Genomic DNA, 21041 nt, shown 5'->3' on the forward strand with positions numbered 1-21041 from the left:
AGAGGCTACAACCCTGTCTTACTCCCTTCCCAACCACTGCTTCCCTTTCATGTCCCTCGACTCTTATAACTGCCATCTGGTTTCTGTACAAATTGTACATAGCCTTTCGCTCCCTGTATTTTACCGCTGCCACCTTTAGAATTTGAAAGAGAGTATTCCAGTCAACATTGTCAAAAGCTTTCTCTAAGTCTACAAATGCTAGAAAGGTAGGTTTGCCTTTCCTTAATCTTTCTTCTAAGATAAGGCGTAAGGTCAGTATTGCCTCACGTGTTCCAACATTTCTACGGAATCCATACTGATCTCCCCCGAGGTCGACGTCTACCAGTTTTTCCATTTGTCTGTAAAGAATTCGCGTTAGTATTTTGCAGCTGTGACTTATTAAACTGATAGTTTGGGGTTGGAATTATTATATTCTTCTTGAAGTCTGAGGGTATTTTGCCTGCCTCATACATCTGGCTCACCAGATGGTAGAGTTTTGTCATGACTGGCTCTCCCAAGGCTGTCAGTAGTTCTAATGGAATGTTGTCTACTCCTGGGGCCTTGTTTCGACTCAGGTCTTTCAGTGCTCTGTCAAACTCTTCATGCAGTATCATATCTCCCATTTCATCTTCGTCTACGTCCTCTTCCATTTCCATAATATTGTCCTCAAGTACATCGCCCTTGTATAGACCCTCTATATACTTCTTCCACCTTTCTGCTTTCCCTTCTTTGATTAGAACTGGGTTTCCATCTGAGCTCTTGATATTCATATAAGTGGTTCTCTTTTCTCCAAAGGTCTCTTTAATTTTCCTGTACGCAGTATCTATCTTACCCCTAGTGAGATAAGCCTCTACATCCTCACATTTGTCCTCTAGCCATCCTTGCTTAGCAGTTTTACACTTCCTGACGATCTCCTTTATGAGACGTTTGTATTCATTTTTGCCTGCTTCATTTACTGCATTTTTATATTTTCTCCTTTTATCAATTAAATTCAATAAAAACTAGTTGCCTTTAATGTTTGCAGCATGGATAAACCTGTCTTATCTGCAATGATATTCATGGGCTTTTGTCCAAACATCAATTCACATGGAGCAAAACTAGTTGCCTCATGCCACATATTATCAAGGATTTGTTCAAAGATAACCAGTGACTCTCCCAGCTTGAGTTAACTTATGAAAATACATCCTTTATGAGTTGCAATTTCATAACACGTCCTGTTTCTGTTCATCAGAATTACACAGACAGAAAAGAAATTGCAACACGAAAAAGTAATTAATGTAGAGTAATGAAATTTTGGGAGTACATTTGTGTAGGTAATATATTTAAGCTACTAATGATGCAAGATCAATGCAAGTGCAAGATAATGCATTGCAAATGTGAAATGCTCATACATTAATAACCAGTGAAACTGACAGAATGTTCAATGCAAGCATACATTGTGTTGTACAGGTGCTGGATGTCAGTTTGTGTCAGGGAGCTCCAGGTCTGTTGCACTTGGTCGGTCAATACAGCAATGGGTAATGCCGTTTGTGGATGACACTGGAGTTGTCATCCCATGATGTCCCATATGTGCACGACTGGAGAAAAACCTGGTGATTGAGCAGGTCAAGGCGACATATGGATACCATCTAGAGCATGTTGGGTTACAACAGCGGTATGTGGGCGAGTGTTAACAAACTGGAAAACACCCCCTGGAATGCTGTTCATGAATGGCAGCACAACAGGTCGTATCACCAGACTGATGTACAAATTTGCAGTCAGGCTGAGTAGGACAACCATGAGAATGCTCCTTCTGTCATATTAAATCATACCCCAGACCATAACTCCATGTGTAGTTCCAATGTGTCTAGCATGCAGACAGGCTGGTAGCAGGCCCTCAACTGTCCTCCTTCTAACCAAAACACAGCTGTCACTTGCATGGAGGCAGAAACAGCTTTCATCAGAAAACACAACATACCTTCATCATGCCCTCCAGTGAGCTCTCGCTTGACACCATTGATGTAACAAATGGCAGTGCTTTGGGGTCAATGGAATGCACGCTACATGCATCCAGCTCAGAGCTGTTCTTCAAGTAACCAATTTGTAACAGTTCATTGTGTCAGTGTGATGCCAACTGCTGCTCAAATTTCTGCTGCAAGCACAGCAAGATGAGCCACAGCCATATGCTGAACACAATGGTCTTCCCTCTCAGGAGTTCCATGTGGTCATTCAGAGCCTGGTCTTCTTGTGACTGTACATTCCCGTGACCACCACTGTCAGCAATCATGTACAATGGCTAAATTCCTGCCAAGTCTTTCTGCAACACTGCTGACGGAACATCCAGCATCTCGTAGCCCTATTACGTGACCTTGTTCAAAGACAGTGAGGTGTTGATAATGGTTTCTTGGTCGCCTTGAAGGCATTCTTGACTAACATCAACTCACCGTGTCCAGTCTCAAAGGTAATTAATGGTCACGACCATTACAGCGTGTATTTAAAGCAAACCTGATTTGCATCCTCACAGTGGTGATAATAGTGCCACTCTTATGTGGATGGTGTGAAATTTGAACAGACACCATATTTCAGATGGAGAAACATACCTACCAATTTTCGTTTATGTTGCACAATTCCTTCTTGGTGCTGTGATTTTTTCCCCTTCAGTATATGATCGACTGCATAAATCCTACTTCTCATTTCATCCCCTGTCTTATAATTTTCTCTCTGACTAACTGCCTTTGTTGCATAAACATGGCTCTGTGTGATCTCTATACTCAAGCAATACAAAATCACAATTTCAGATTTTGAATTTGTGTTGGTAACACATCAGTAATATCTGACTTTCCATCTTTCAAAAAGAACTATAATATCCCTTTCCTCAGTAGACACAGCAAATCATTACAATCAAAATCCATTTTTCAGACACATTTTTCCAAAAAATCTACACCAATTGAAACTTTGATGCTTATAGTAGGGTGAATGAGGAATTGTTTTTCTATTTTTTTTTTTTTTTCTTCCAGTCACCTACACTGAAAGTAAAACACGGTATGTAAAAGTTTTGGATAGTTTTTGTGTAGATAACACTATTTTCAAACCCCTGATAATGGCATTTTAACAGTATCATCCTTTTCTGGAAGTGAATGTAAGAAGTGCTCAATGTTGGAAATTACCAATCTGCTTTCTAACAATGCAGTATTTCTCGCAGATCTCAAATTAAGGTGGCCTGGCTCAAATCCCACAATAAGTGCTTGTACAGTTTTAATTAGTAAACTGTTTCAAAGTTTGTGGTAATCAATCATAAAATGATAGGCCACATTGCCCTATGCCCTCCCACACAGGTTCACGCATGCTTAAGTCACCTAATTCACTCATGCTGCACTTCCGGTGCTGTCTATATTTGAAACGCTCTTCATATATGACTTCATATATTAAATCTTCTCCCTCCACAGACTTCTTCCTCAACAGAGGGTTCACAGTGTTAACACTTACTTCATTTGTTTAACCCCTCTCTCATGAACTCTACCTTCAATGAATTTCTGTTTCTTTATTAACAAGCCCACAGGTGTAAGTACTTAAAGTTCCCTTACTTGCTCTCATTCTATAGTTGCCTTCTTTTTGGCATCTTTACCACAACTGAAAATGTTATTTAGTTTTACTGTCACTTTGCCACTAACTAGATGTCTTTAGTTTGAAAAATCTTCAAAGGCTGTATTCTCTACTGTACTTGGCACAATCACCGTAGCCCTCCACACTGATGTGGCAGCATCATTACCTGCTTGGTCAGCCATTACTCCATTCTCACTGCCTGTTTCCATATTTTCTATTACTGAAAGAGGTGGCTCATAATGACAGTGTCTCTTGTAATGAATCTTACCTCTTCAGAACTTTCATATGACAACTGAAATGTTTGATTCTGTATAATTAAGACACGGCATGTGTTAATTATTATACTTATATATATTCCACATCTGAAGATATTTCTGCATATATTTTATCACCAAAACACTATTTTTCTAATAATACATTTTTATTTTTCATATTGATTCATTTTGCAACATCAGTTTTGATCCATGAAAATTAGTAATCACAATTGTAAACTTATATGATCCAAGAACTACTTTACAATAAAGATAATATTATTATGTTTCAGTTTTCATACAAACAAAATTTCTGTTCTCATTTATAATTTTTCTAATTTTATTATCAACCATAAAGTCAAATTTGAACACTTGCAGGAAGCTGCTATTTTTCATACTGTGAAAAATTTGCAATCTCTGTTATGACCCTTTAGATGCATAAGTCTTCTGGTAAATAATCATTTCCAGAAGTCCGGCCCTGGTAGCTGAGTGGTCAGCGTGACAGAAGGTCATACCTAATGGCCTGGGTTTGATTCCTGGCTGGGTTGGAGATTTTCTCTGCTCAGGGACTGGGTGTTGTGTTGTCATCATCATCGTCATTTCATCCACATCGACACGCAAGTTGCCGAAGTGGTGTCAACTCGAAATACTTGCACCAGGCGACCGGTCTACCCGACAGGACGCCCTAGCCACACGGCATTTCCATTTCCAGAAAACACTATGTACACTATATCAATAAAGCATTTCAATTAACGCAGTCATGTTAGTAACAGTTTGAATTTCATCCTGTTCTAGAAGGATCTGGAAGCTATAGAGTTGCTGTATACATGTTAAGATGGCCAGTGCAGTTTCAGTAGCTACTGAGGATGGCTGATGTGATAGTCTGAGGAATTATGTTCTTTGTCTTGTGCAAAAATATTACACAGTGTTGGTGATATACAAGTATGGTTGCATAAAGTGTTTCAAGGACTTATAAATAAATACAGATGACGATTAAAAAGCAAACATATTTCAGAGACTTGTCATTGAAACACCTTGGACCAATAATTTTTGAAAACTTACACAGGGGCAAAGAAGACACCACAGACAACAAGACAGCCATAGCAAGTTAAGTAACATTTATCTGCTAGTATATTGTTCCAGCCTTCCTTCTTATACAAATATTGACCAAACTACAAGAGGAATAAATGGTTCAATGTTGCAAATTTTGATTCTGTATATCCACAAAAATTTTAAAGAACAAAGGTGCATTATACTCTGTTTGAGCCCTAGTTGAGACTCGTCCTATTTTAACTGATAAGCCTCATTATTTGAATCATAGTTTTAACAACAGAGTTCAATATCTCCTTCTCTACTATAAACAGTGTCTGTTCAAGACTTAAGTGTGGGACATAGTCATTTCCAATCATTATCTTACTTGGTACTTCATCTGCACAGATGATTCTGATACTATTTTGGCTGTCATTTTAAGCACACCCTAAACTATTTGCAAACTGAAAAATTTGTAATAGGTATCTATGTGCTGACAAAAACCACAACTCACATTAAGTGGAAGTTAGAAAAACTTTGCTGGTAATAATGTGTCTAGGTACTTAAGTTTCCACCAAAAATATTTACACAAACTTTTTAATAAGCCTTGGTACAGCTGATACTTTCACCTATTCTAGAAACCCATCATTCATTTCTGCTGTGTTTCTCACAGGCAATAGTCTTGTAAAGAAATTTTTTTGATATATCACACATTTCTGTGACTTTGAGTGCCCACGCTGCAGCATCACCTATCATATGACCATTAACAAGAAATTTGTTCCTGCAGCCTCCAAAATTTAGGTGGAATGTTATAAATTACTGAATACACGCTTTTGGGTGACTCAGTCCCTGTGGTTAAAAATGATTAAATTTCTAATACTTTATACACAGGGACTTCACACAGTAAGTTACACATCTCATCCCACACTAAGACCATTGTGCAACAAGGTAGCGTATCGTCAGAAGAGAGTACATGTTCTCGGTCTGCTACGGAGACAGTTCTGGAGTGGTATGGATAACACGTGCATCACAGAAATTTGGAAACATATTCCAAAGTTGAAGTTCATATCACAGTACGTATACTGTATGCAAAACCTCAGAACTACATACACAGGGTGGTCCATTGATAGTGACCACGCCAAATATCTCACGAAAGAAGCATCAAACGAAAAAACCACAAACAACGAAACTCGTCTCGCTTGAAGGGGGAAACCAGATGGCACTATGGTTGGCCTGCTAGATGGCGCTGCCATAGGTCAAACGGATATCAACTGTGTTTTTTTAAATAGGAACCCCCATTTTTTATTCCATATTCACTTAGTATGTAAGGAAATATGAATGTTTAGTTGAGCCACTTTTTTCGCTTTGTGATAGATGGCGCTGTAATAGTCACAAACATATAAGTACATGGTATCATGTAACATTCTGCCAGTGTGGATCATATTTGCTTCATGATACATTACCCATGTTAAAATGGACCGTTTACCAACTGCGGAAAAGATCGATATCATGTTGATGTATGGCTATTGTGGTCAAAATGCCCAGCGGGGGTGTGCTATGTATGCTGCTCGGTATCCTGGATGATATCATCCAAGTGTCTGGACCGTTCTCCAGATAGTGACGTTATTTAAGGAAACAGGAAGTGTTCAGCCACATGTGAAACATCAACCACAACCTGCAACAAATGATGATGCCCAAGCAAGTGTTTTAGCTGCTGTTGCAGCTAATCTGCACATCAGTAGCAGACAAATTGCACGAGAATTAGGAATCTCAAAAACGTCAGTGTTGAGAATGCTACACCAACATCGATTGCACCCGTGCCATATTTCTATGCACCAGGAATTGCATGGCGACGACTTTGAATGTCGTGTACAGTTCTGCCACTGGGCACAAGAGAAATTACGGGATGATGACAGATTTTTTGCATGCGTTCTATTTAGCGGCGAAGTGTCATTCACCAACAGCGGTAACGTAAACCGGCATAATATGCACTATTGGGCAATGTAAAATCCACAATGGCTGCAACAAGTGGAACATCAGCGACCTTGGTGGGTTAATGTATGGTGCAGCATTATGGGAGGAAGGATAATTGGCCCCCATTTTATCAATAGCAATCTAAATGGTGCAATGTATGCTGATTTCCTACGTAATGTTCTACCGATGTTACTATAGGATGTTTCACTGCATGACAGAATGGTGATGTACTTCCAACATGATGGATGTCTGGCACATAACTCGCGTGCGGTTGAAGCGGTATTGAATAGCATATTTCACGACAGGTGGATTGGTCGTCGAGGCACCATACCATAGCCCGCACGTTCACCGGATCTGACGCTCCCAGATTTCTTTCTGTGGGGAAAGTTGAAGGATATTTGCTATCATGATCCACCAATAACACCAGACAAAATGCGTCAGCGCATTGTCAATGCATGTGCAAACATTACGGAAGGCAAACTACTCGTTGTTGAGAGGAATGTCGTTACACGTATTGCCAAATGCACTGAGCTTGACGGACGTCATTTTCAGCATTTATTACATTAATGTGGTATTTACAGGTAACCACGCTGTAACAGCATGTGTTCTCAAAAACGGTAAGTTCACAAAGGTACATGTATCACAGTGGAACAACCGAAATAAAATGTTCAAATGTACCTACGTTCTGTATTTTAATTTAAAAAACCTACCTGTTACCAACTGTGTGTCTAAAATTGTGAGCCGTATGTTTGTGACTATTACAGCACCATCTATCACAAAGCGAAAAAAGTGGTCCAACTAAAACATTCATATTTCTTTACGTACTACACGAATGTGTAATAAAAAAGGGGGGGGGGGTTTCCTATTTTTAAAAAATGCAGTTGACATCTGTTTGACCTATGGCAGTGCCATCTAGCGGGCCAACCATAGCGCCATCTGGTTTCCCCCTTCAAGCCAGACAAGTTTCGTTCTTTGTAGTTTTTTCGTTTGACCCTTATTTCATGAGATATTTGGCCATGTCACAATCAATGGACCACCCTGTATATTCAACATGAAATTCTGGTGGTATAGGGACCAAATATAATGTCATGTTCAAATGTAGTGTAATGGAGCCAAAAATCTGACCAAGGCTGCATAACATGAATAATGCTGATTGGGAAGGAAGGAAGATCTTGCATCACTCAATTTCCAGAAAACTGAAATAACATTGGGGTGAAGGGGAGGGCAGGAAAGAGATTTTCCAACAATGATTCTTAAATGGCCATGAACAAGGAGAAGGTTTCTGTCATAGAGGAACTGAATGATTGATAGAATGTTCCAACTGTTATTTACAGAGACTTGGTGACTATATTGAAAACTAGGGTCATGTATTTGCGTCACTTTGAAGTGCAGTGTAGCTTTCCGAATAAGCTACTTGCTCAGCCATACTAATGTGTCATTTACTTTTTGAAGGTCTGTTGTAAAATCAGCCTCCACTGGGATGGCAGGTGCTTGCTGTGCAATCATTCTTTAAATTTTTGTAAATTCTTGTGCATAATCATTAGCAAAATTATCTTTTCAGGCATGTTCGTTAAATCCCAAATATTTCATGAACTTGCTATTAATCATTTTGATCACATGAATTGTCATGGATACTCATTGGTCATGCAAAAATACACAGTGACTCAAAAGAACAGGAAATTATGGAATGGAGATTAATGGATGAGCACAATTACTTTACAAATATTTATTTATGCCAATGTATAGTACAAAGTATGGCATTATTGAATGTCACAAGTATTTTTATTTTTTGACTATCACAACTGACAATGAGCTTCTCGTCAGCACACACATTCCTGCAGCCTGATACGACCATTATGCATGGCTCGACCTAACATTTCAATAGGAATCCTGGAGATTCTCTCTAAGATTCCTACTTTAAGTTCTTTGGTGGTAGCAGATCAGGTATGGTAATCTGCACGCCTAAGATGACCCCATAAGAAAAAAATCACATGCTGTCAGGTCAGGTGATCTTGGGGCCCATGCAATGTCATTGTAGCTTGAAATGAAATGGTACCAAAGAACTGTCACATAGCTCTGGTCAGTATCCATGCCGTATGTGCCTTTGCTACATAATGCTGAAATCAACTCTTTATAGGAAAATGGGGCACTTCATGCATACTGAACACATGTTATAGAGGTAGCACACCAATCATCATCTTCAAAAAAGTATGAGCCTATAATGCCACTCGATGATGTGGCACACCACACAGTAATCTTGCTGCTGTGCAATGGACACTCGTGTAGCTGATGTGGATATTGCTGGGACCAATAATGAAAATTCTGTCTACTGACAAAGCCACTGAGGTGGAAGTGAGATTCGTCTGACACACAGGTCATTAATGAAATTGTTTTCATTGTGCACTTTTGCTAATAAGCATTTAGCATTGTCTATGCATTAGCAGATCACTAGGTTGAAGCTGCTGAACGATCTGCAGTTTGTTTGGATCAAACTTGAAATTCATTTTCAGTATTTGTTGAACTCTTGAACAACGCAACTGTAGAGACTCTGCGTGATGTCAAATGGAGCGCTTGTGGGCTTCTTGCCAAAGCAGTTCGCACAGCCTTGATATTGTCTCCTGTACAAGCAATTTGGGGTCTCCTTGCAGATTGCTTCTCCAATGCAGAACCCACTGCTTCAAAATTACAGACCCAGGTGTTGCTGTGTGCACTGAGGAAACATGATCTAGCTGTCTGATGTTGAAACAACTCTGACATTCTCGATGTGCAGCCTCCACACTTCCATTCTTGTAATAGGCTTTTACTGCAAAGGCATGCTACACACTATTCCATTGCTCCATGTTTGCTGCTTACTAAATGGCAAGATAATGTGAGCAGCATTTTATATGTCATTTGGAGCCACCCACCTCACAGCATTACCGCAACACATCTCAAAATTTCCCATTCTTTTGAGTCATCCTGTACTTAACCCACGTTTCAAAATTAATATAGTCTGATTCACGAACAGTGTCAGCCTGTGCAGGTCGAGGCATGGATGGTGCTAAATTGCTGCAGATTCCAAAAAACAGTTGTGGAAAATGCATCATGAGGTTCTGCACTTGAAGAAAGAGCGTATCCTGCAAATTATGTCCGTCACTTGCTTACATAGAATTTGTTGCTTACCGCCATCATCAGCCATGACAACTCACAACAACTGGAATAAAAATTCACTAAATAACTCACTATGATCATGTTTAATGCTCACACTTGACACAAAGTTTACAGACTCTGCCTATAGTAACAGATAACTCAGGGTTAGTTCATCTTCCCCTTTTCTGTTGTTACATCACCAGTATCAGTTCATCTTCCCCTTTTCTGTTGTTACATCACCAGTATCAGTGGACAGTTTAGTATCAGTGTGTTCAAACTGTACTATGTCTGAAAAGCATGCATTGCTACTCACCATAGAGACAACACATTGAGTTGCAGACAAGCACAACAAAAGGACTGTTACACATTTAGCTTTCAGCCAAAGCTTTTTTCAGAAAAGAAAACACACACACATCCAAAGAAACAAGTGCACCTCACACACACATCTCCAGCAGCTTATTTATAAACGTACACTGTAAAAAGAAAATGCAACTTACCTGTAAAGGACAGCTAAAGTTGACATGTCTACCCAGCGGCAGACATCAGAACAGTGCCTTTCCACAAATGTCCGTAGGCCATGAACTCCCATTTCAATGCCTTCACTAAATGCTGAAACAAGTGATATTTTACTTAGTTCCCTGTTCCATGGTTCATTTTACATGATAAATTGTAATGATGTGGAACAACACATTTTACGTGTTGAATACACTGAGGTGACAGAAGTTATGGGATAGCAATATGCACATATACAGATGGCATACACAAGGTACAAAAGGACAGTGCATTGGGACAGCTGCCACGTGTACTCTAGTGATACATGTGGAAAGCTTTCCTATAAGATTACAGCCACAATGGGAATTAACAGACTTTCTACAAGGAATGGTAGTTGGAGCTAGACACAATGGACATTTCATTTTGGAAACTGTTCAGGAATTCAATATTCCAGGATCCACAGTGTCAAGCGTGCCACGAATAGCATATTTTAGGCTTTATGTCTCACCGCGGACAACACAGTGGTCAACACCCTTCGCTTAATGAACGAGAGCAGCGGCATTTGAATACAGTTGTCAGTGCTAACAGACAAGCAGCACTGTGTGAAACAATGTGTGACGTACAATGAATGTATCCATTAGGACAGTGCAGCAGAAATGTTGTTAATGGGCTATGGCAGCAGATGAATGACACGAGAGCCCTTGCTAACTGTACAATACCATCTGCAGTGCCTCTTCTGGGCTCGTGACCATATCGGTTAGATCCTAGAGAAATGGAAAACTGTGGTCTGGCCAGTTGAGTTCCAGTTTCAGTTGGTAAGAGTGATGGTGGGTTTCAAGTGTTGTGCAGACCCCATGAAGTCATGGACCCAAGTTGTCAACAAGGCACTGTGCCAGGAGGTGGTGATTCCACAATGTCGTGGGCTGTTTTTACGAGGATTATTAACTGGAAATGGTTATGTCTGGCTGCTTGGAGACCGTTTGCAACCATTCATGGGCTTCATGTTTCCAAACAACAATGAAATTTTTATGGATAACAATGCGCCATGTCACCAGGCCACAATTGTTCATAATTTGTTTGAAAAACATTGTGGACAATGTGAATGAATGATTTTGCCAACCAGATTGCCCAACATGAATCCCTTCGAACATTTATAGGACATAACTGAGAGGTCAGTTAATGCACAAAATCCCACAGCAGCAACACTTTCACAACTATGGACAGCTATAGAGACAGCACGGCTCAATATTCCTGCAGGGGATTCTTTCTGTGACTTGTTGAGTCCATGCCACATTGAGTTGCTGCACTATGTCAACCAAAAGGTGGTCCAACATGGTATTTGGAGGCATCCCATGATTTTTATGACTTCAGTGTATTTCCACATGCTTTTTAAGAAAAAATATACACAGATGTGTGTTAGTAATTCCTACCCATCACATTTCACAGATTAGTATAACAGAAATTCTTCTACAGAATAGCAGTTATCAAAAAGGAACTTTCTCAGTTTGTTTCCAAATTTTACTCTGCTGTCTGTCAGATATTTTATATCACTGGGTAAGTGATAAAAAATTTTTGTTGCAGCATTGTGCGCCCCTTTTTGTGCTAAGGAAAAAGACAGTCTCAATGTGGAGCAATAAATGCCAATTTGTCTTCTGATATTGTAATTATATACCTCTTTGTTCCTTTTGAACTGTAATGGATTAATTACAACGATCTTCATGAGGGAATAAACACTCAGTGAAGCAGTAGTCACAATGCCCGACTCCTTAAACAGATGACTACATGACAATTGTGGGTGAGCACCACATATTATTCTTACAACACGTATTTGTGCAATGAAAATTTTCTTTCTTAAAGATGAGTTATCCCAGAACATTATTCCATATGACATTACCGAACGAAAACATTGAAACTATGTCACTTACTGATTTGTCTCTGCTCATGATTTGCAATGATTCTGAGTGCAAATATGGCTGAACTAAGTTGTCATAGCATCTCCAAAATGTGCTTTCTCCTTTTTAATTTATCAATATGAATGGACACCAAAGAATTTTGATGTTTCTGCCCCATTTATTATTTCTTCGCCATGTGTTACATTTGTCACTAGTGCAGTATCCCTAGATGTGCAGAACTGATTATGTTGTGTCTTTTTAAAATGGAGGGTCACACCATTTGCAGAAAACCAGCCAATGATAAATTTTCAGAACTTAATTTACATTTCTTCTATTTCTGTTTCTATGCTTGGACTGATTACAATAGTAGTGTCATCTGCACAGAGAACTAATTCTGCTTGTTGTATATGGTTGGTTATACCATCAGTCCCATAACATTTCAATTTATCTAGGATATTACTGGGATTCACACAGCAAATGCCTTAGGCAGGCTGCAGAAAATACCAGAAAACACAATTTTATTATTTAATGCCTAATAAAATTTGGTGAGTGAACATGTAAATAGCATTCTCTGTAGAGCAACTCTTCTGAAACCCAAACTAATTTGCTGAGGACACTATTGTTGCTAAGGTGAGATGCTATTCTAGAAAACATCACCTTCTCAAAAATTTTGGAAAATGGTGTTTGACATGAAACAGGTCAGTAGTTATTGACATGTTTGTTATCACCTTTCTTAATGAGGGTTTAACAAACAGCATATTGCAGTCTGGACAAATGCCTTGAGTTACTGATGCATTACATATTTCAGATAAGACCAGGCTTATTATATCGGACCAATCTTTAGCACTTTACTGGAAACACCATGAAAATCAGATGAGCTTTTATTTTTGAAAGAATGTGTAATTTTCTCAATTTCAGAAGCAGAAGTTGGTGATACGTCCATGTCATTGAATTTTATGAGTTACATTTTCCACATGCTCTTGTGATTTTTCTCTTGAACTCTTTGTTCCTATGATTTCCACTATATTTAAGAAATGGTTATTAAAACATCTGCTATCTGTGACTCATCATTTATAATCCTTAGATTCAGTTCAATAATGATGTTATCCTCTTCCTACAAATTTTAAGTAGTTTTTGTAGTGTGCAACTACTGCAGGACCCCTACTTGTTCTTGCCAAAAGACACATTTCCCTTTTCCTTTCACAAGATATTCAGAAAGGACACTGGTGCAATTAGGTAAATAGTTCTGGCTTTGGTATCCAGTACACTAGACTATACAATTATACATTAACAAAAGAACAAATAAAACAACAAAAATATACACAGAATAAGGAAAAAACTTATCCAAGAACACCAAAATTACACAAAAAAAGATGTGAGCCTACCAGTAACAAATCTAGCAGCACACCTCTGAATCTGTTCAATGTCTTCATTTAATTCTAACTGGTGGAGATTCCAACCACTCCAGCAGTACACAAGAATAGGTTGCAACTGTCTCCTTGTTATTTTTTCACTCCCATGCACAGCGTGTTTGGTGTCTTCCACACCATATAGTATGTTATGCCCAGCAATAAGTTCCTTGGATTGAGCTCTATGTACTGTACTTGAAAACATCCCTATCTGATAAGACCTAGGACATGATGAAATAAGTTCTATCGCCCTCTGGAAGGTTTTTCTTGTTCCGAGCCTAGATGGTTCGGATTCAGAGCCACATGAGGGATGTCTAGTGCCATTTTCCTGCTCCTTCTTCATAAATTCATCCACTGTTCTTGGTGCTAAATCTGTGAGCATTATGTCCATGTGATTATATAACATTCTGATTGAAGTTTGACTGTGGGCATTCTGTTACAAAGTGTACTGCATCATTAAGAGCAGTGATAACCTGTGTGGCATGAACAGAAATTGTACTGTTAAATGCTGCGTATTCTGCTATGGTGAAACACAGAGCAAGGGTTGACATATGGAGAGTGCCAGAGTGCACACCCCATACTCTACTATTGAGCTTTTAGATGATATCTTTCCCTGCACACAATTCAAAAGTTTGTCCGTGCAGTGAGTTATGAAGGTGTGGCTGTTGTCATGTTTTATTTCTGTGCACTCTGCAGTGTCACAGCAAAACAGTAGCTGTTCTCCCCAGTTTATATTCAAGCTCCTTTGGACTTCCACTCATGTAGAACACACAAAATTGCATTTTTCCAGAATCAGGCTTCAGGTGTTTCACATTATAATAAAATGCCACATCATTAAGCACTGACTCTCTCATTTCCACCTCCTCAAAACTTTCAGCATGGGCAGCAAATGATGGCATATCCACATACACGAAAATCTTCTATTCCAGAATGCAATCTTGTATTGTTTTTGAATTGTTGGTTGCTCAAGTCAACATTCCACTGTAATGGGGCCACGATATTGCCTTCAGTTACTTTATTATTCTGATTTCTCCACAGACTTGAATCCACACTGCTGCTTTATAGGAGTCTGGTAAACCTGCCCATATATACATGAAATAGGGACCGGAAAATGTAGCATCTATTTTTTGTGGAATTCGCATCCTTTTTTTTTCAAATTTTGCATCATTTTTGTCAAAATCTAAGTGTTTTTATTGATTAGATGCACAAATTAAAAGGTTGTAATGCTACATGAGTGAAGACAAACAAAGCCTTAGTTCTTTGAAACTGACTGCTAAAATAAAGCGCTGATTGGAAACTTTTTGACTGAAATGTTTGCTTTTGCAAAATCTTAAACACCTTTTTCTTACAAAATGGTCTTTTTGTCATTTGGCTGCATTTAATGTTTCAAAAATGATTGCTTTATTGAAAAGCAGCAACATTTTCCCATCAGTGAATTGAATGCATCTCCGACTTACCATGTTTCTGGACATTATCTGCCTTTTCCTGCCCAATTCAATGAATACAAAACCAGCAGACTATCAATTTCAATCTTTTATGGGCATTCAGAGCTGTGCGATCCTTGTTGACAGCGCCACAGATAGAACTGACTTAGACCCCTTCCACACTGGAACACTGGTGACGGTCACCAGCTACTGTCACTGACAGAGATACATTCGTCTGAACTGGAGGATTCACACCAGGACACTACACTGCCTCACTGAGCCACTGTGACCCAGCAGTAACTCACCCTCACCACGTGTGATGGACAAGGTCACTTTGTTTGCAGCAATCACTACCGGACATGCATTAGTTTTAATTGGAGTGTTCACACTGTAACACAAACCACAGACACAGAGCTGCAGATTTGCCAACTGACAGGCAGTCATTTCTGAGACAGTGACACAAAACATTCATTGTACATTACACTGGAGGCATTGTAGCCATGAGTTTAGATTTGATTATCACAGAAGATTTTGTAAGTCAAGAAGAAAGTCGTCCTGCTATTTGGGATGTGAGAAGCGATGACTATAGCAACAAAATGATGAAAACGAATGTGTGACAAGAAATTATAACGAAGCTTGTGCCTGATTTCAATGAGAAGAGCATGGATGAGAAAAACAAAATTGGTAAGTTGTATGTTCTTTTTTTCAAATTTAACAATTTGTTTTTCAGACCATAAAAGGCTAGTGAAATTTAGTTGCTACCCCTGTACAGGCCCATTTCACTAATTAATCAGTTGGCAATACCTGTGGTGTCGGACTCCAGTGATCCAGGCGTGTTCACCACAGTCACCAGTGACCATCACTGGCAACTGTCACCGTGTCCCAGTGCGAAAAGGGCCTTAGCGTGCAAGTAGAACTGAACATATGGTAACTCTATTTTAACATAGGAGAGAAACTTCAGCGCAGTAAAAAATGTTACAGATTTTATTTTCTAATCGATATAGTGCAGAGTGCAGGCACTGTTGGCTATAGTGGCAGATGACCGGAAGCACAAACAAATTAGAATTTTGACCGCCAGAGGGGAGAGGAGCAGCCTACAAGAACTGACACATTGTCACAGGGATCGCCGATTTCTTCTGGTGTTCGTTGTAATCGAAATCCGTGATGGACCAGGATTGGTTGCTTCGCATACTTCAAAATACAAAAACAATAAGAAATGCACAACAGAAAGTAATCGGGGTCGGCTACCGTTCAATTGGTTGTTTAGGTGAGAATTTTTTAATGGCATGGTTCAGGCTCGACCTCTAGCGGTACTTGATGCAATCACCTTTCAAAACGTCTGCCACCTAATCTGCCACGTTGTGTGTGTCCACATTATATAACCATTTGAGCTTTAGGCATTTCTTTGCTCTAACATTCTAGGTCTCACAGCTGAGAACAACATTGCACTACACAGCATGTATCTTAAGTAGATGATCCAACCGCCACTAATGGCATGGCGCCAGGTCATTGAGCACATTGATACATCATTGCATACAATATGTTTTTTTATTTTGCAAACACGTTCTTACACACACTATCTTTCCAAATTGAGCTTCACCAGATGTACAATACCAGTAACTGATAATTGGTTACATTTTCGATATTTATATGCAGAAAATAAAAGGTATTTCTGACTATCTCTGATAAAATACTTCATCTGGACACAATTCGCTATGAAATAATGTCTATTATGTTATTTGGCAATTTGAGACAGAATTCGCATCTATTTCGCATTTATCCCAAAATGCGAATTTCTAGTCCCTATACATAATTACGGAAAATTCTTCCCGAGACTGTGAAAATCACAAAGAAGTGAATGTAGTCAGATATTTTTGAGTACAAAAATAATGCTGCAATACTAATTTTGCACCATTTCATTGAAATATCCAGTTATGAGACATGTATGGTCTCCATATTCCTCTTCTAGCACACTTCCTCATTTTGTAAGGGAATCCTAGATGTTTCGGATAGCATCATGGTGTACCCAAAAGAAAACGAACTTTTTAAATTTGTTTATTCATATCTTAAGCACACATCTTCGGTTCCCTCTCCACTTGCACTAATACACTCGTCTACTCTTTTATTCCATTTTTCAAAACATTATTATATTCATCGTTTGTGTTCTTTGACAATGCCTTCATGGTTTTTTTTTTTTTTTTTTTTTTTTTTTTTTTTTTTTTTTTTTTTTTTTTTTTTTTTTCCACCTCAGTAACATCAGCAAAACACTTTTCTTTCGTGTCTCTCTTCATTCTAGGATACAAAAAAAAAAAAAAACACATGGGGCAAGGTTGGGTGGGGGGGCGGAGGGGGGGAGAAACAGTGGTCACAACATTTTTAGTCAAGAATTGTGCAGACTGGCTATGAGAGCAGAGACATTGTCATAATCAGAAAACCAATCACATGGCTGCCACAAATCAGGCCGCCTCCACCGCACTCTGTTGCGCAATATTTTCAGAACTTTGAAGCAGAAAGCCAGCTTACCTGTCTGACCCTGCAGAACAAACTCTGAATGGACGACTCCTCTCACATCAAAAAACAAATCATCATTGATTTAACGTTTAATTTCACCTGACGAGCAAGGCGAACTTGAAGTCTTCCACTTGCATGATTGTTGCTTTGATTCAGGATCATAAGAATAGTACAAAATTTGGTCACCTGTGATAATTTTTTTTAAAAAAAGTTTGGATTATTTTGGGATTCTTTTTTCACAGCATAGAATGCTTCCCTGTGACCTTGTTTTCGTTCAGCAGTCAGAAGTTGTGGCAAAAGTATGGCAGCTCCCCTTCACAGTACCAAATCTTCTGTTGCAATTCCCTGCACTGAATTCCAAGTCACTCCTGACAGCCCCGCAATATCTTCAATGGCCCTTCATTGATTTTCGTTGGTAATTGCATGAACGTTTTCAACATCTTCATATGTTCAGGTCATGGAAGCACAACCAGATCACTGTTTGTCATCAATAGATATTTCACCATTTTTGAAACAGGAAAACTACTCAAACACTTGAGTTTTTCCCATAACACCATGTTTGTATGCTTTCTTTTACATTTCAAGAGTTTTTGTTCCACTTTTTCTGAGTGAAAAGCGAAATTTCACCACTGCATGCTGTTTATGAAAATCAGCCACTGTAAACCAACAATCACAAAAAACAGTTGTCACTACAAACTGTGCCAAAACTAGTCCTCTATTTCTTCAGCAACGGAACTTGGCTGGCTGACTGACTGGAAGGTTTGCTCTATGCACTCCTAGTGCTAAAACTTGTTAATAGAAAAGCTATGCCCACCAAAAAATTATTTCAGTTTCTTTTGGGTACTGCCTAGTATATTACTAAACAGCTAAAATGGTCACCTGGCCCCAGTTGCAGGCTGCTTATGTAACGGCTTCCAGGGGCATCTAAGAGGTATATTCTTGCTTTAAAAGTTTAACATGATAAGTATTAAGGTGTCTCATGACATGCAAATAGCCCAGACCGTATTCATCCAGTATTTCAGAATTTGACCACTTAGCAACTTCCAAAACACTTTACACACAGTTTCAAACCATTCCAAAATGTTTTCTGACTGACATGACCCCACCACCTCCCCACTGAAATAATAAAAATAAAAAATTTTTACCTTTCTACATTTTCACTCTTTATGCAGTAAAACCTCAGCTTCAGGCGCTTTGTTTTATTTTATTACTTCTTTATTACTAACTCTATTTACAGCACACTTTTCAGGCAGTATTCATATATAACAATGAATGTATCCAAAAAACTGTATTATTGTATGATACAGATATAATGCATGAAAAATTAGCTTTTCTTATCCAGACTATTCTCATCCTGTGTTTGATATCAAAGGCACTTAGTGACTATCAGCAAACTTTAAACATAATTTCAAAAATTGTACGACACATGGTTTCTATGTGGAAGTCCGATTCTTTAAAAAATTGGAGGTGCAGTTCTTTCAAGTAATTTGCACAAATGAAGACTTTGCTATCATATATCATATGAACTAATTCCAGCATCGTCAGGTTCCCACAGAAATCTGCATTAAACACAGTACACTCTTTTACCATGCCATAAAGGCATAGGCATGGAAAAATCATTGAGCAGCTATGAATGCTCCTCTATAGAATACAATTTATGGTAATCTGTCAAGTTTGAAATGCTCTCAATTCTCAGTAACAACAATGTTGCAAACCCTCAAACATGCATAGCTACATCTCTGTTCGCATATCTAAGCACATATGTTTTCGCTTTGCTCAAAAGTTAAACAGGATTGTTGCTTACAGACATCTACAATATGAGCTCTCTTACACTTCACTGTTGGTGGCAGCTTTATGTTCCTGTGTCATACTGACGCCATTAAACTGTTACGTTTTGCTCTTGGTTTACCCTTTCAGTGTTGATGGACAGTTGAAGAACTTGGAAGTTCTGTGAAGAACTCAGGGATGTATTCCACTTCTTTTCCTCCTCCTCCTCCTCCTCCTCCTCCTCCACCACCCCCACCAAACATTAAAGGGTAGTCCTTGTTGATGTTGCCATCATTCTTTGCCTCTCAGCACCTGTATCATTTGGCTATAGTTGATTCCACTGATAACACATTGTAATATAGATTTTCCAGGTCTACCTCCAGATTTTTTTCCCAAGGGTTCCTTCGAAGATTTTTTATGAAGCTTTTAAGTCAAATTAGGTGTCCAATTGTTTTAGTTTTTCTTCTTTGTATCATGTTAATGCCCTTTTAACCTTGATGTCTTTTAGAATTTCTTCATTAGACTTTCTTTCAGTCCATGATGCTTTGTAGTTCCTCTCCACATCCACACAGCTACTGTTTATAATTTTTTCTTTCCTTGTTTCCCTAAAGTCCACCCTTCAGAACCAGAGCTCACAAAGCACCTACAAAATGTTTTGATGAACTTTTTCCTTGCGTCTGTATTATGGTGGCTATATGTTAATAAACAACTCTTAGTTCTGAATACTTGTTTAATCACTGTAATTCTTCTTTTAGTATTCATTATATGTAATGTCTGTGCATACTAAGTTGACACTCGGCACAGTGGAGTGACCGTAAATGGGAAATGCCTTTACAGTCACTCATATCAGCCACCACGCCAAGTGTCAACTTAGTTTACATGGACAGTACTTCTGTTGTAATCTATTATTGTACTACCCAAGTTAGAAAAAGCATTTATTGCATTAGCATTTTATTTCCTGTTACATATTTTCCCTTGCTTGTGTGTTCAATTTATTTACCATAATCATTTTGATCTTTGTTGCATTTATTTTCAGTCTGTGGCTATATGTTGTAGCAGACAAAATTTTTAACATACAGTTCATATCATCCTCAGAATCTGCTAAGACTACTACATCATCAGCAAATTGAATACAATGTATTTGTTTACCATTGATTTTGATCCCTTTGGAGCTGCTTCACTTTTTTTTTCTTTTTACACTTTCTATACCTAAAATGAATAAATAAGGAGAGAAAAGGCAGCCTTGTCAGGCACCTCTTCTAAGCCTAGCCTCTCCCTTAATACCACTGATATCAATTTCTGTACTCTGGCTTTTGGACAGACCGAAAATCAGCCTTTTCTCCCTCCAGTTTAATCTCATTTTATTCAGTTTTCCAAACAGTATTTTCCAGTCCACTCAATTAAAAGTCCCCTCTAGGTCCATGAATGCAGGACATATTTCCTGTTCACTTCAGTTCTTCTTTCTAAAATGATTCGTGGTGCCATTATAGCTTCTCTGCTTCCTTTTCCTTTCCTAAATCCAAAGAGATCTTCTCCTAAATATTGATTAATCTGTGCTTTTAGTATTTCCTTAACGATACGGAATTGGAATTTTTGAAATAG

General features: G+C 38.7%; 1 protein-coding gene across 1 annotated transcript in view; it reads right to left on the reverse strand.

Annotated features, from left to right (window-relative positions):
• Positions 1-21041, reverse strand: part of LOC124723176 (constitutive coactivator of peroxisome proliferator-activated receptor gamma-like) — a 735979-nt gene that overhangs the window by 549490 nt on the left and 165448 nt on the right. The window contains exon 5 of the mRNA XM_047248371.1: positions 10442-10553. Within this exon, the coding sequence (XP_047104327.1) occupies positions 10442-10553 (112 nt within the window). The remainder of the gene's footprint in view (positions 1-10441; positions 10554-21041) is intronic.

This window comes from Schistocerca piceifrons, chromosome X, assembly GCF_021461385.2.
Source record: "Schistocerca piceifrons isolate TAMUIC-IGC-003096 chromosome X, iqSchPice1.1, whole genome shotgun sequence".
Taxonomy (NCBI): domain Eukaryota; kingdom Metazoa; phylum Arthropoda; class Insecta; order Orthoptera; family Acrididae; genus Schistocerca; species Schistocerca piceifrons.